General features: G+C 38.9%; 3 protein-coding genes across 8 annotated transcripts; all 3 read left to right on the top strand.

Annotated features, from left to right (window-relative positions):
* Nucleotides 1-1,600: 1,600 nt before the first annotated feature.
* zgc:122979 (uncharacterized protein LOC641576 homolog) lies at nucleotides 1,601-4,460 on the top strand. The gene is made up of 4 exons (XM_020921790.2): nucleotides 1,601-1,757; nucleotides 2,165-2,423; nucleotides 2,512-3,029; nucleotides 3,704-4,460. The coding sequence occupies exons 1-4, from the start codon at nucleotides 1,650-1,652 to the stop codon at nucleotides 3,935-3,937; spliced, it is 1,119 nt and encodes a 372-aa protein (XP_020777449.1). The 5' UTR covers nucleotides 1,601-1,649; the 3' UTR covers nucleotides 3,938-4,460.
* A 217-nt stretch (nucleotides 4,461-4,677) lies between these two features.
* hwa (huluwa) lies at nucleotides 4,678-7,117 on the top strand. 4 transcript variants are annotated; one of them, XM_055153935.1, is made up of 3 exons: nucleotides 4,678-5,438; nucleotides 6,379-6,592; nucleotides 6,680-7,117. In XM_055153935.1, the coding sequence occupies exons 1-3, from the start codon at nucleotides 4,881-4,883 to the stop codon at nucleotides 6,844-6,846; spliced, it is 939 nt and encodes a 312-aa protein (XP_055009910.1). In that variant the 5' UTR covers nucleotides 4,678-4,880; the 3' UTR covers nucleotides 6,847-7,117. The 4 variants fall into 4 exon arrangements, with proteins under 4 accessions (XP_055009910.1, XP_055009913.1, XP_055009909.1 ...); XM_055153938.1 differs by having other exon boundaries at nucleotides 6,376-6,559; XM_055153934.1 differs by having other exon boundaries at nucleotides 6,376-6,592.
* Nucleotides 7,118-7,607: 490 nt separating this feature from the next.
* Nucleotides 7,608-14,739, top strand: ark2n (arkadia (rnf111) N-terminal like PKA signaling regulator 2n). Of its 3 annotated transcripts, XM_020921802.2 has the most exons (5): nucleotides 7,608-7,856; nucleotides 8,218-9,113; nucleotides 12,017-12,187; nucleotides 12,373-12,484; nucleotides 12,557-14,739. In XM_020921802.2, the coding sequence occupies exons 2-5, from the start codon at nucleotides 8,282-8,284 to the stop codon at nucleotides 12,738-12,740; spliced, it is 1,299 nt and encodes a 432-aa protein (XP_020777461.2). In that variant the 5' UTR covers nucleotides 7,608-7,856; nucleotides 8,218-8,281; the 3' UTR covers nucleotides 12,741-14,739. The 3 variants fall into 3 exon arrangements, with proteins under 3 accessions (XP_020777461.2, XP_020777463.2, XP_020777462.2); XM_020921804.2 differs by lacking the exon at nucleotides 12,017-12,187; XM_020921803.2 differs by lacking the exons at nucleotides 12,017-12,187; nucleotides 12,373-12,484; nucleotides 12,557-14,739 and adding an exon at nucleotides 10,062-11,512.
* The last annotated feature ends 136 nt before the right edge of the window (nucleotides 14,740-14,875 follow it).

The following is a 14,875-nucleotide window of genomic DNA, read 5'->3' as shown; positions in this document are numbered from 1 at the left end:
CACTTATTTAACACCCACACAAATTTTAACACGTTCAATTATATAACTCGAATCTTTTCCATCAGTCCACAGCTGTTGGCTTTTCAGAGCCTCATTTCAGTCCCTTTTTGTATGTCTCTAATACTATGCACCCTGCAGAAATGTGGGGGTGTAAGTGAGAAGGAAAAAACACTAATGCAGTTTCAAACAAAAGCCTTTCAGATGAAGCTTCCTGAATGTGAAGTTGTAATTTCTTGGCTTGATCTAAATGGCATTTACATAACTGGTCTGGACTGAATAGGTCTGACATTATTCATAATATCACATCATTAAGTGCAGTTCAGTGTAGGATTATAATACAAATAATTCAAATCAAAATGTGTCACTGATCTTTTTAGCATTCTGGTTAGGTTGCAGGTGTCTGGACAGACACAAAAACACAAAAACACACAGACAGACCACATTTTACATGTACTCTATAACACAGAATAGACACAAAATATCAATAGTGTAAGTCCTTACTTCAGCTAACACAGAACACAGATGATGCTCATCTACATAGAACATGCTAAATTACATTGAAAAGCATGAGAAACGTACTGCAAGACAGATTAGAAAGAAAATTGGTACCCCTCCCCCCCTTTCAGGGCATTTGAGGTAAAAGCTAGTATTTGACTGAAATACTTGAGACTGCATTCTGTTGTTGCGTGCACAAAAATACAATAAACTATGATCAATCTCATATAAAGTGTTTTTTTTTTTTTTTTTTGCATTGAAACTCAATATACAGTAGAACCATGTTTTCATTATGTGGGTACATTGCTTTTTATGTGACATGTCTAATGTCTTGAACAGGTATCTAAAGAATATGTGGATGTGTGAGAATATTGCTGCTTTGTGCAAGCTCACTGTATATTAGACTAAACCTGAGGAAACCTAGGGACTAAGGGTCATTTCAGGCAATTCAGCTTGTTTAAATTCATTTCAGGTCAACCTGCAGAAATAATGCAACATCTTAAATGTCATGACGCAACATTTTATAAATGATCATTTCGTATGTTCAGATTATTGCTTTACTATGGTGATGTTCATTTCACTAATACCAAATATGAGTTTGCTGCTCGGCTGGTGCTGTCACCTCAACATCATTAATCGGTTAACTCACTGATGATTACTGTGAATTGCATTTCTTCCTGTTATTATTCCTTTGTTGGCTTTACAACGGATAATAGCGGCCCTGTCCTAAAATGCCCCAGTCTTTCTAACTCTGTCTGGGCACAAAACTGGATGCTTATCTGTCTGTTCTTTATGTACTCGGGGAGAGTACTGTCTGTACTGAGTCGTGACAGTCTGCTCTAGCTGCTTTCAGAAACTCCGGAAATAAGTCTTGAGATGGAGATGGAGGCTGCAACATCCGCGTGATCATCCGCGCTGCACCAATCGCAGCTCACCCGGACGCCCCGGGACTCGGTATCCCCTGCCGTGCGTGAAGAAATGGGCGGACCCGGGGAAATCTCTGTCACCGGGAGTGGGAGGCGAGCGAGTAGTGAAGCCCGGCCGCTACAGTATTTAAGACAGAACTGAAGAGAGCTCCGAGACAGAAAAGCTGCCTTTTCAGCACCACAAGAAAGCGGACAGCGACTCACAGCTCAAACTTTACAGCGGCCATCATGGTTCTCATTTGGACCCAGTTCGGTGTCAAACACAAAAATGTCAATGTGAAATGCAAAGTGCGGGTTATGCACAGAGGTGACAGCTCTGGCTCTTCATCTTCAGCGGTAAGTCCAGATTCATCATAATCTCTGTTTGTGTGTGTGTGTGTTGTCAAAGCTACAACTTTGACCCTTTTCTTGTTGAAATGCTGATGTCGCTAGAGTGTGTTTGGCCAATCAGTAGACCGGATCTCGGTTGTCAGGGAAAGTCTCTGCCTCTTCATGAATGATCCCATCTCACAGTGCGAGGGACGTTGCAAGATAAAACAACCAATAAAAAACGATCTTAACGCAACTGCAGAAAACATCAGGAAAGCTTTCCTGATTTCATTGTGGAGAAAATTGTTTAAATTATAATAAAAAAATATAGTCTATGCAACCAACTGTCTGCTCAGCAACCAAGTCTTGTCTATAGTGTCAAAATATAATACAAAAGCTAAATGTGTAATAATCATATTTATGTATTTTTACAGGAAAGTGTCAAGTCTGAACAAGAAAGCCCTTGTCTGGCCATCAAACCTTCTGGTAAAGACTTCTACAAAGTACTGGGTGTGTCACCGGACTCCAATGAGGATGAGATCAAAAAGGCCTACAGGAAGTTGGCTCTGAAGTTTCACCCTGACAAGAATAGTGACGCTGAAGCTGAAGACAAATTCAAAGAGATTGCTGAGGCTTACGAGATTTTGACTGACCCCAAAAAGAGAAACATTTATGATCAGTTCGGAGAGGAAGGTGAGAATTTTTTTAAGCACTATTGCAATACCATACTGTATGAACACAGACTAAACTTAACTTACATGGTCTTCTGTCTTCCTGATAGGTCTCAAAAATGGCATGGCAAACCAAGGTAACCTCTTTCGCAGTAATTTCCAGACCGATCCCTCCTTCTCCTCCTCTTTCCACGGCTCAGACTACTTTGACATCTACTTTGGCCAAGATGATGAAGACCTGTTCAACCCGTTCCGGCGCTTCACCTTCAGTCGTGTGGGGGGCTACACATGCCGTGAAGATGGGCAGCTTCACAAGAGCAAGGTAGAGGTGCACGAGCTGCTGGTCACTCTGGACGAGGTGATGCATGGTTGCACAAAGCATGTAAAGATCACTCGTAAACGCCTGAATCCTGATGGCCGCAGCATGCGATCTGAAGACAAAGTGCTCAATGTGGTGGTGAAAAAAGGGTGGAGAGCTGGGACAAAGATCACCTTCCCTCGAGAGGGAGATGAAACACCAAACAACGGCCCTGCTGACATCACATTCATTCTCAAGGACCAGGAACACCCACAGTACAGGAGAGAGGGCTCCAATATTGTCTACACAGCCAAAATCACCTTAAAGGAGGTGAGTTGTAGTGACTTTATATATAATTAACACATAGGGACCACAGTGAGTTATATCAACCTTATTAGTGTACAGTAGGTAAATAATTCCAGTTCTATTTCCATAGTTTTAGACCCTTTCCAAGCCCCCACCAACATAGCAGTAGCAGCAGCAACAGCAGCAGCAACACAGACTCCTCTATTACCTTGTCAAACCCTGCAGAGAGCAAGGGAGTATGAGCTAAATTTAACCTCCCCATCACTGGTCCTGCCTCTCTGCCATTGGCTGCAGACTCCTCTGCTTTTACGTGGCAGGTTGTAGGGCTGGATAGGGGCTTTTTTGGCAGTTCTTTTTCTGGCTCTCACTTACCAGCCCACACACAGATTAACAGGATAGCACTCAAAAGCTGGCATTTCAAGGAGCCCTTCAATCATTCATGGGCTGACAAAGTCCTTAACTCCTACACTTAGCAAACAGACACATTTATAACATCAGGAACAGCATAGTATTACATAACTGAGATACATTAGCATTTTTTGAATGCAGGCTATCAATAGATTGCTGTTGCATAACTGTACTTCAGATAGGAGTGTCTTGGGGTGATGCTGGTTCCTATGTGTTATACTCTTATTAAAGTAAAGCCAATGAATATTGAACCTGATTCTGATTTCTCACTTTGAATCCTTTCTCTCCAGGCACTGTGTGGCTGTACCATTAACGTGCCTACACTTGACAGCCGAATGATGCCTTTGCCGTGCAGTGACATTATTAAACCTGGTGCAATGAGACGTCTACGTGGTGAGGGTCTGCCTCTGCCCAAGAGCCCATCACAGAAAGGGGACTTGGTGGTGGAGTTCCAGGTGCTCTTTCCTGACAGGATCCCGCCCCAATCCAGAGAGATAATCAAACATAGTTTAGCCAAATGCTAGCTCATCTTTCAAAACATGACACAGGATCGCCATGTGTGCATTGTTGACAATTCAGAGCCTTACTCAAGGGTGCTAGTATTGTAACCATTCACAACCTATTATGGTGAATAGAGAGGAGAGAATGCTACAGCTGAATGCACATTGAACAGTGGTATGTGAGGTGAAGATGATAGTGACTTCAGAAAAAATGGTCTCTGATGTAGCTTAGTTAGCCTCTGGTGTGACTGAAAAGGATATCTGTACTGTTATACAGTACAGTCACAGAACAAGACTGTGCTACTCAAGTCTGTGTAGACTTCCTTAAAGCTGAAAGGGAAGGAAACGGCTTATATGGTTTTCATATGACTATTTTTATAATAGTGCTGATATAATTGTGTACAAAGATTTACTTTGTGTACAAAAAACAACAATACTGTCTCTAAGAGAGATTCACATGTGAAATGTTCTATTGAATGATCTGAGATGTTTGTATAGATTCTGTAATATATCCCATTAGTGCATTCCTACAATGTAAAGACTACAAAGAGTAGCCTGCAAAAAATATGTACATTTTGAAATAAATATGAATTGAAAAGAAAATTCTATTATCTTTTTTCGTTAACAGATAAATTGATTCGTGACAGAAGTCTTAAGGTCCATTGCTGCCCTCTTGTGTTGCCTCGACATTCGAGTGAAAGGCTTAAAAATCCTGATAAGACATAGCTGCATATTGAGTCTAAATCAATCTGCCTTTTTGATAAATAACTATCTCCTAATGGAGTGGAATACATAGCAGGGAAAGTTGAAGTTTCCATTCTCCCACAGGGAAAAGGCTCGAGCAGAACTTGGACGCTAATTGGCTCGTCAGTGCACCTGCGCACAGCGACACAAAACAGATACAAAACAGACAACACGTGAGATGAGCAGTTTACCTACGTTTACTATTTATGTCATCTGAGATGAAATGTCGCAAGTACATCAGACCACACCATCAAACCTGACTGAGGGCTACTCAGTGTCAAACTTGACTTTGGTTGTCTTATTGTTGATTCCATGTGTGGTCATTTTATTGCTCTTAAACTGCCTGTTTTTGGGCTACAAGTTGTTAATTTTGTCAAAAAAGACCAACAGACGTGAAGACACGGAAGCAATGCTTTTGCAATCTACACAGCACGGGGTCAGACGATTGTCAGACGTGGCATTCCCTCAGCTGCCGAATGGAAGGAGAGCTTACATGTCCCTGTCGGAACCTGTCCTACCTCACCCAGTCACTTCTTCTAGGGCTTCATCTAGGGAGAGGCCAGGTTTTGACCATAGGATACGGCTCCTCAGGCCTGACTGCGCAACCGGCTCAGGGTCTCTGAGGGCGCCAAGCACCATCCGCGCCACTTCCTCTGCGGCCACTCCAAGACTGGACCAGCCCTCCGGTGTTTATGGCAAAAGTGCACCTCTTCTGCCGCAACAGTCCAGCGACTCCGAGGCTGAAACCAGAGTCAATCTGGTGCCCCCTAACTCCCCAATGGTCAGTGGCAATTATAAATCTGTATCCTAGTTGATTTTCAGATTATTATCTTATTTTTAATAAGAATATGCCCTTTTTCATTTGTGTTTTTATTTGTATTTTTATTTGTACGTACCCTTATTTGCCCAGTTAAGGTATAAACACATGTTTATGACATGAAACCACGCCCCTCATTACATTTAACTATGTGGCTATTTTTGTTAAAGTAGCCAAGTGAAACCACATGAACAACAGATTAAATAAAATGGACAGTGTGGAGTAAATTTGATAAACGTTGCATTTTATGCACCCTGCATTTTTCACTGCTAATGGGAAAACTGCAGACCTATTGTTTCCATAACATATAACATAACATGGCATTATTTTAGAAAAGACAATAATACCTTAAATATTGCCACATACTTAAATTGAATGGAGTACAACGGTTCATGTTTGGGAGGACCCCTTGTGGTTGATGGGGCCCAGTACATCTGAAGAGCTTTCTTCTGCCAGGAAACATTAGCCTAGAGGGCTGCACAATGTCCACAAGAAACAGATTTTTTATTTTTATTTTGTGTAAAACTTTTTATACAATTCATAAAGCATCAATGAGAAGGTGGAACATACTGTAAAAAGTGGGATGAGGAAAAGAGAATAGAACAAACAGATGATCAAGGGACAGGATGTCACCCTAGCCAAGCTCCATTCTGTTCCATTACTATGTTTATTTTGTTTTATTTCAACCAACAATAATCATATAGTTTGTTTAGTTTAACAAAAATATCAAAATAAAAAGCTAACCAACTGAACCAAGACAAATGCTAATCTGACACTTTTATATTTTAGTTTTGTTAAAAAACTGTGTTTACATTGATCATTTTCATATACTAGTGGTTCAAGTTCTAGCACTGACTCTTGCCTCCACTTGCCCAAAGGTGTATGTCTGTTTTGTTCACAGCAGGAGGAAAATGAGGGACAACTTTGTAGCAGCAGTCCCTATGACATGAGGACACACTTGAACACAGCTGCTGCAGTGCATCTGTTTGACAAAATGGACATGGAGTGTGAGCTTTCAAACGGACTTTCAGAAGTCTCCTGTATCCTCACATCTGCAGTGGGTCCTGGACTGGACAGCGACTTTGGTGCCAGTGCAGGTTTTCTTACATCTTCTTTGAGTTAATACTAATGCACCAACCATTTTATGATGAGTAACTTGGTCTTTAATGTTGTTAAAGTAAAATTTATTTGGACTGCACTTTCAGGTGTGTCTTTGAGGATACTCTCCGCAGACAGTGATGGTTTGTCCAACAGCATGCTTACATCTGCCTTGGAATGGGACTACTATGATCCATGCTATGTCAAACAGAATAATGTCCCAAAACAGAAACATCACAGACCAGTAATGCACACAAAACAGTATTGGGTCTAGTCGACCACTCCTGCATAATGTAAGATTTTAAATATTTATTTAACGTATTTTATTAATTTAATATTTTATTTTGTTATTTATCTCAAATTAACATCTCACTGTCACAAATTTAAGTTCACCATTGTTCAAAGCACAACCCCACTAAAGTTCATTATTCACCTGTACAACTGTCGATGCACTTAAGATGTAAAAATCACATTTTTGCCAACAGTGACCATGACACATTTTATCACATGGAAATTACCTTGTTTTTACACACAATAAATGTATTTAAAATATTACAAGAGGTATTATTATTATTGAGCATACTGCCACACATCTAGGTGTGTCATTTATTGTGTGATGCAAGATTAATTAGTAAATGTATTAAATATAGTTACTTTTTTAATAATAATAATAATAATAATAATAATAATAATAATAATAATATTTATTATTAATGTATTTATTTATTTTTTATTAATCTTACTAAATTTGTTGTCTGACATAAAACATAACTATGCTTTGTGTGAAATATACTTTAGAATTTAAAATACTTGATCCAGTATCTGATGCTGGTTGGCTGTTTCTCTGTGTGCATTGCTCAAGAAATTTGGTTATTGAAAATGTAAAAAAAAATAAAAATAAATAAAAATCAGTATAAAGTATAGTATATTCATGAATTGACAGCCTATACCTATACCATTTGTGTTCACCTTGAGTTTGGCTGCCATCCGCTAGGGGTCGCTCTACTGGTCTCAAAGCACCGGAAGTGGCGCATGTACACTTTGTAACGACGATTCGCTGCTGCAGACTGTTGAAGACATTTTACAATAATACACAGCTAAAGTCGCACTAAAGGAAAGCCACAGAACAAATGCACCGTCCTCAATCTTTATACATCCACGTTGTAGGGAATTAGTGTTGCTTAACACGGGAGTCGACTTGTAGCTGTGTGATCCAGAGAAACTATAACTTACGTAAGATGTCGAGCGTTCTGGACTGAGGAATAAAATAACACCGCCACCGCGGTAAGTAGCCTACTGTTTCAAAGCTCATAAGTTGATCGTTACTCTAGTTATCTAATGACAGTTAACTTAAATTACAACGTTCATCCATAAAGTGTATTAAGCTACGCCTGATTCCATTTATGGCACAGGAGGAAACTCTTGCAACCTGTATAATGCTTGCATACATAGGCTTCGTCCTAGACCATATTTGTAGCTTATGGTTTGCGTACATATATGGATTTCAGAAAAGTTTGTCAAATTGGTAACCGTAGTAGCCTTGAGATTTTGCTGACATGTTTACTTACAATTCCTATTATAATGATATAGATACACACTAAGGCGGTATTAAGGTTATTTGTTGCTTTTGTTGTCTTTACTTCAGGTCAGTTCCTGTCCAGACACAACGGTCCACATCATTTGGACCTTGGGCTCTGGGCTTGACTAGTATGAAGATGGCAGATTCAGTAAATACAGGAGAATTTGTTGATGCTGAGTGTCCCACTGAGTGCCTTGATGAAGCAGAAACAGTCACAGCTTCTATTCAAGAAGAGCAGGAAGATCAACAAAAGAGTGAAACCTCCACCAGCATCACTTCCACTCAAAGGGATAAGGATGGAGAGAGCCTTTTGCACACAGAGAGTGAACAGAGCCTGCTGTCTATGCCATGCCTGATGAAGGAGCTCCGAAGAGACTCAGCAGGGTCTCATCAAGCCTCTTCCAGTAGTGACAACAAGGTTGTGTCTAACCGTGTTTATGAAAGCGACTCTTCAAACCCTTGTATGCTGTCTCCATCCTCTAGTGGGCACCTTGCTGACTCAGACACACTCTCATCTGGGGAAGAAGTAGCTGCCCCTCCAGCATGTGAAGGTGAAGACAACATGGAAGCTTTACCTGATTCAGAACAGTCAGTTGATCAGCCATCTTCCTTGGCAACTGGAGGCAGAAAGTCTCGCCGCTCTCGGTCAGAGAGTGACATGCTCTCCAATGCTATGGCTGCAAAGAAAAATCGATGCCAGACAACTGCAGAAGCAGCCATGGGACAGGAAAAACAAATGAATGGCAAAGTGGGAAAGGTGAAAGGGCACCGGAGCCAAAAACACAAGGAGAGAATGCGTTTGCTCAGGCAAAAACGAGAGGCAGCAGCAAGGAAGAAGTACAACCTGCTGCAGGACAGCAGCACAAGTGACAGTGAGGTCACCTGTGACTCCAGCACCAGCTCCTCTGATGAGGACGACGACACCTCTGGAGGTAGCAAGACAATCAGGACAGATATTCCAGGTAACATTCAGCAACACTAACTCTTATTAATGCAACTTAAAATCACATTTAGACACAGTTTCAAACAAGCACCACAGTAGAGTAGCTACCATTTATATTTCCTTGTAATCTAGTTTATCATAATAGATTCATTTTTACTTTCTGTTTTGAAACTACTATATATGTTGAAGTTCTACAATCATTTTACTTTACCTTTGTTGTCTAATTTATTAATGTGCGTCCATACGTATCATGTAGCCTAATCCACAAGTAACCCAGCTCACAAAACTCAATGTTAATCTAATACTTGAACATGAGTCTTTTTTAATATTTTTGTCATTCTCACTCATCTTTTTGTGTTTGTCTTTTCAGTTTTCTCTATTACAGTGTAGCAAAATGCTTTGCTTGAAATCTAGTCTTTTCTACTCAAAATACATTTCTAAAGGGTTAAACTTGAATGGAAATTGGAAAGCCACAGTAAAATGTGTTTAGATTTGTGTATTTTGTTAGGTAATAACTGAGACACTTTTGGTAGAAATATTTACATGTTATAATGATTTCAGTGGACAATCTTTTCTATTAATCATCCTTTTTTGGGGAATCACATGGGTGAGTTGACTACTAGTATGAATCTGTAAAACACACGTTTTACAAAAAAAAAAAAAGGTTTGATTTGAGTTAGTTTTGATTCAGGCACATTTTGTAACAAGTAGGCATAAATTATATTTTAATCCACATCAAATCTCAGTACATCAGAAGATCATTATGCCTTCCAGATGCATCCAGTTATTTTTGAACCATTTTTACATCCTGCACACACATTCGAGTGCTACAACAACTGCATGTTGTATTCCATCAGCATGGAAGGGTCAACCTGCACGTAACCAAAAACAGATGCATTTCTCTGTAATTGAAGAATCCTCTTCCATAGCATGAAAGTCTTACTGCTTGGCCTCAATGTCTTTAAAGCTGGCTTCAGACGTACGGCGGAGAGATCCAGAGTTGGAGCTCAGGTTCATGGGCTTTTGGACAGCAGCTCGTGGGACAGAAACGGCATTGGAAGTGTTCTGGAAGAGGCCATGACACGCTTTGCTGTGATGCAGCGCCAGACGGAAGAACGCTTCAGGGTCTGGATGGAAAGGCTTGCCCATCTCGACTCAGATGATTCGTCAAAGCGCTCAAGTGACGCTCTTGAGGGGCAACAGAATCCCTCTCAGGAAGCACGCCCTTCCCCTCCCAGCTCATTTCTGCCATCATCAGAGTCTGCGGAGACTATGGCTGCTTACATGTTGGCTCGGGAGAATAACGGTCTCACTCCTGCCACTATGAACAACAATATTTTGCATGAAGTAGTGACTCCGAATGGAAATCTAGGCGTTTCAGATCCTGGACTCTTGAATGTTTAATCTACTTGTCTTCACTGCTCAGACACAAGCAGAAGATCTAGTATTGTGTGAGGAGACAAAATAAATGCATGTAAACTACAGCTGGGCCAGAGATGGCTATTTGTTGCTTTTTTTGTTGACTGGCCTGACACACTGTGTAGGCACTGAATCACTGTGAGAGTAGATTTTGTTTTACTTAAGTAATTCAACTCACCCGTTTGATTTCTGATTTATTACAGTGATCTGAAAGAGATTTTTGAGTACTATTTCAGTTTATATTTCATGCTATAAGTTATTGTTCGGTATGGTTTCTTGGCATGTATCCTATCAATGTGTGAACTGAGTGAATGAGCGTACACTTGGTCCCCATTAAAATGTGTTCTGGTTTTTAAACCTGTAACATTTTTGATGACATAGCTTTACTGATACAAAAGTCTACCTATAAATACTAGTTTAATTTCTTAGTCTATTTTATATGTGTAATGTTTACTAAATAATTGCATTCAGACACAATTGCCGTTGCAACTTTTTTAAGTATGCCATAATGTTATTCTTTTTTTTTTTTTTTTTTTTTTTTTTAAGTAGATTAGGAATATATTGTTAGCATATTATTAAACGTTTAAATTATATGTTAATATTCTGAGAATTAGTTGCATGCCTTTTAAGATTTAATTTAATGCTTATTTTGCTAGGTTTTGTGCTTGACAGCCAGTCTCTGTACATAATTTAAATGGAATATGTTCACAGGTTTACATTTTAAACCTGTGGAACAGAGCATTAACCCTTCTACTGTTTGTGACTGGCCAAAAAAGTGTCCTTTTTCTGGTTTGGATCCTGTGGTTAAAAAGTTTTCTTGGCGCGCTTCCACTTTTCCACACTCAACTGCAATAGTGACAATAAGAGTCTGTGTATGTAGGCTTTTTTTCTCTGAGGTATAGAACGTCATTAGTTTGTATGTGTAAAGTATGTGCAAGACTAATAAAGTTCTGCATGTATCCTTAACAGGGTAATTTTGATCATGCAGAAAAAGGTGTATACATTGAGTTTTTCTTAGTTTTGTTTTGTGTTAACCTTAATAATGCGGTCAGTTTGACAAGAATTCCCATACTTCCCAAATCCGTCCCTTCCAGGGTGGCAGTAAGACCTGGCAAAGTAAATCTCTGAAATAAGAGACAAGATGGGATATATTGTTTACGTAAGAGGATTGGTTCACTGCAGTATTTTCCTCAAAGTCTGAGAATGCCCTTTTACAAACATCTAAAGCATGTTTCATGGTTCTATCCTGTTACAATATTCCCGTGAATACAATAAATACTCAGTAGCAAGGATAAGTGTCAATTTCGGCAGTGTAATAATAAATAACTCATCACAACAACTTGTACATGTATGTAATATATGATTTTAATAGTCTTGTAGAGTCTTAAAGGCATATTTAATAGTGATGGAAATAGAACACACTATTGAGTTAAACTTAGGCGTAATTTGAATAATGGAATAATATATATTGAATAATGAAGTATTTGTGTTTGTTTTCTGCAGACGGGCCACCAGTAGTTGGTCACTATGATATTTCAGGCACTGATTCTAACCAGGAGAGTATGAGTGTCGAGGCTGCCCGGCCCAGCGTGATAAGGCATGAGCTAAAAACACACAGAGGCCAAGTTATGGCAGTACACTCTGGGTGTATAAGAGCTCTGAGCTCACTCTCAGGTCAGTTACAAATCCGGTATCTTTCAATTTATTTTCTATTCTCAGGGCAGACAGGGCTTTTAAACTGATGATTGGTATGAATGAACTATATGTTATAAAGGGAGCTCTAGTCTGTATTGTCTTGAAGGTCCAAAAAGCTGCTCAAATCTATGGCTCAGCTTACAGTCTTTTTTTTTCTGTTTCAGGCCATCCAGATGCACATCTTTTGCACAAGGAAAGTTCCCAACACAAGGGCCAGATTAGTATCGCCTCTTCTGACAGTGAGGTGGAAATTGTGGATGTGCAAGAGAAAGCACGGTAAAAATGATATTGAATTAAGTTTTTTCCTTTGTTTTGGGGGGTTTACTAATTATTTGTGTTTGAACCCAGGGGTGCTCATCCATATGGAGGGGTGATAAAGAGTTTGTCCTCATGGAAAGAAAATCCCGTAACTCAGATAACCAGCACAAATCAGCCACAGCTTTGGACTTCTCCACAGCCAAACTGGGTTTCTCCACCGGAAGTAGTAGACCTCACCCTAGACGAGGATAACGGACACAAGTACCTGCTTTAAACCTATACTAAAGACATTTTTGAATTCCCTTCCTAGTCCTTGCCTCACCTTCCTGTTACAGTTGGGATTCTTGCTCAGCTTGGAGCTTTGGCTGCAACCTCTGGAGTCTGTCTGCTCCTGTGCACTGTTGAACAAGCATGTATTAAAGCCATTCTACTGATCTAACGTGTGGTGTTGAGCTGCTAACCATAAACTTAGTTAAAAACAACACTAAAATGCAGCTCAAAATATGATAAAAGAGCAATATCTTAAATTGAATACAAGTGGAAAGATATATTATACAAATTTACATTGAAATGGTGGCAGCTGGTACACTTTGTATAGATTGAAGACATGGCTTTTTACATGTCTACCATTAATAGTTTTATTATAGTCTTATCACTGGGTTTTCAGTACTGTTAGCATTGTTGGTGAGAGTGTAAAGTTATTATTATTTCCCTGAAAGTAAGTTGAAACACCTAAACACTGTCTGACCAAAACATCACCACCTGGATTAATTTTAGCAAAGGTAATAGGATATGTAAGGACTGCATTTTGAGCAACTTTATTGTATCCAAAGAATGAGGGCAGCTAACTATATCTGAATACTGAACAAGGTCATTTCTCAAACAGGTTTTACTTCCCTGCTGGCACAAACATATTAAATGTACAAGATTACAAGTGTCAATATTTACTGTGCTCAAAATTTGTTTCTGGGAGAATAAAATTCCCACAATTTTAACCACACTGTGGAGACTTCCAGATAAAAATGTAGCGCACTAATAATTTGTTGAATTGCAAATTGCACCACCTTCAGCCTAAACTGTGATTACAGCAGGCATTTGCTGTGACATTGTCTGATGAACACAGCGTGCCATCAGGGAAGAAAGAAACTGGAATTGGAAAAATGGAATAACCTAGTCAATATATTTGATAATCAAATGGCCTCTTTATCTGGGCACATAATGTTGTTGAACATGCGGTAATCGTCTATCAACCTATTATATCATAAAACATGAGTACACGTCCCTTTACTCTTGTAGCATCATTCTTTTAAACCCTTTCAGTGTGCTTTGAGAGTATGATCCTACTGTACAATCAGAACTAGTTGCACTTAGGATTTGCATGCTTCTTGTTGGTGGATGCAAGCCCCTTTAATCTCTGGGCACCTTTAATAAAATATATCTTCCTTGAATTCTACAACGGAAGATGGACTTGAATGCCTTGACAATGTGCACTTTTTACTTTTTGTACAAGTACTTAGAACAAACTTGTTATTTTTTCAAAATTGTTATCTCAAAAACTTGTATAGATGGATAAAACCAACCCAGGGCTTTTGGTGAAAAGACATTAATTTTAACCCAATACAAAGGACAGACCGTCATTGACATAGCATCAATTATACACTGTTCTAACACATTAACTTTAAAACATAATTTAATAGAAATGTAATATTTTAATTTTTATTTTATTTTTTTTATTTAACCTTTATTTATCCAGGAAAGGTCCCACTGAGATTCAGTATCTCTGTCAGGGTAATCCTGGCTGTTGAAGGGATCCAAACATAGAGATCATGCAAACCCACAGAGGCCAGGTCTGGGAATAATCCCAAAATCTCTCACAATTTATTGTGAGGTTTGGTCTCAGTTTTACCACTCATTTGCTAAATCCTTTTATATTTTTTTCAATTTTAAGAGAAGTACAAGTAATTGTGTGGATAGTTTATAAATTTTTTCCCCCATTGTTCAACAACAATTTTGTATATGTTGTAGCTGGGTTTCAGTGAACAGCATACACCAATTCCTTTACACAGGATTTACAATTACAATTTACTCCACATACAATTTTATATAATTGTTTTGTTTGTCTTGCTCCTCCACTATTCTTATTTTTTCCCAGTATTTTAACCTAAACACAAAATGGATTTTGTTGCATTCGTCAGCCTATGTTTCAGCCTACTGAAAAGTTGCAGTAGATGAAAAAAAAAAAAAAAGTATAAATAAATATAGTATTTAATATGTTTGAAAGTGTCATGTGCTTTTGTGTAGGGTGATAGTTATTTATGGTTAATACCAAACTATTGATTGCATGGATTTGTATATATTTAATTTTTTTTTTCTTGACCATGATAACGTTTCACTACATTCAACGCATAG

The sequence above is a fragment of the Boleophthalmus pectinirostris genome, unplaced genomic scaffold (assembly GCF_026225935.1).
Source record: "Boleophthalmus pectinirostris isolate CB_2022bp ecotype Guang Dong unplaced genomic scaffold, ASM2622593v1 HiC_scaffold_18, whole genome shotgun sequence".
Classification (NCBI taxonomy): Eukaryota; Metazoa; Chordata; class Actinopteri; order Gobiiformes; family Gobiidae; genus Boleophthalmus; species Boleophthalmus pectinirostris.
The sequence above is the reverse complement of the archived record's forward strand: the minus strand, read 5'-3'. Positions and strand labels throughout refer to the sequence as shown.

What these genes read in the sequence shown, in the direction of transcription:
- zgc:122979 (XM_020921790.2), top strand. Translation starts at nt 1,650, where the DNA reads ATGGTTCTCATTTGGACCCAGTTCGGTGTCAAACACAAAAATGTCAAT. An exon ending in CTGGCTCTTCATCTTCAGCG is followed by an intron (nt 1,758 to 2,164) that starts GTAAGTCCAGAT and finishes GTATTTTTACAG; the next exon opens with GAAAGTGTCAAGTCTGAACA. An exon ending in CCAAAATCACCTTAAAGGAG is followed by an intron (nt 3,030 to 3,703) that starts GTGAGTTGTAGT and finishes CTTTCTCTCCAG; the next exon opens with GCACTGTGTGGCTGTACCAT.
- hwa (XM_055153934.1), top strand. Translation starts at nt 4,881, where the DNA reads ATGTCGCAAGTACATCAGACCACACCATCAAACCTGACTGAGGGCTAC. An exon ending in TGCCCCCTAACTCCCCAATG is followed by an intron (nt 5,439 to 6,375) that starts GTCAGTGGCAAT and finishes TTTTGTTCACAG; the next exon opens with CAGGAGGAAAATGAGGGACA. An exon ending in TTTTCTTACATCTTCTTTGA is followed by an intron (nt 6,593 to 6,679) that starts GTTAATACTAAT and finishes CTGCACTTTCAG; the next exon opens with GTGTGTCTTTGAGGATACTC.
- ark2n (XM_020921802.2), top strand. Translation starts at nt 8,282, where the DNA reads ATGAAGATGGCAGATTCAGTAAATACAGGAGAATTTGTTGATGCTGAG. An exon ending in AATCAGGACAGATATTCCAG is followed by an intron (nt 9,114 to 12,016) that starts GTAACATTCAGC and finishes TGTTTTCTGCAG; the next exon opens with ACGGGCCACCAGTAGTTGGT. An exon ending in AGCTCTGAGCTCACTCTCAG is followed by an intron (nt 12,188 to 12,372) that starts GTCAGTTACAAA and finishes TTTCTGTTTCAG; the next exon opens with GCCATCCAGATGCACATCTT.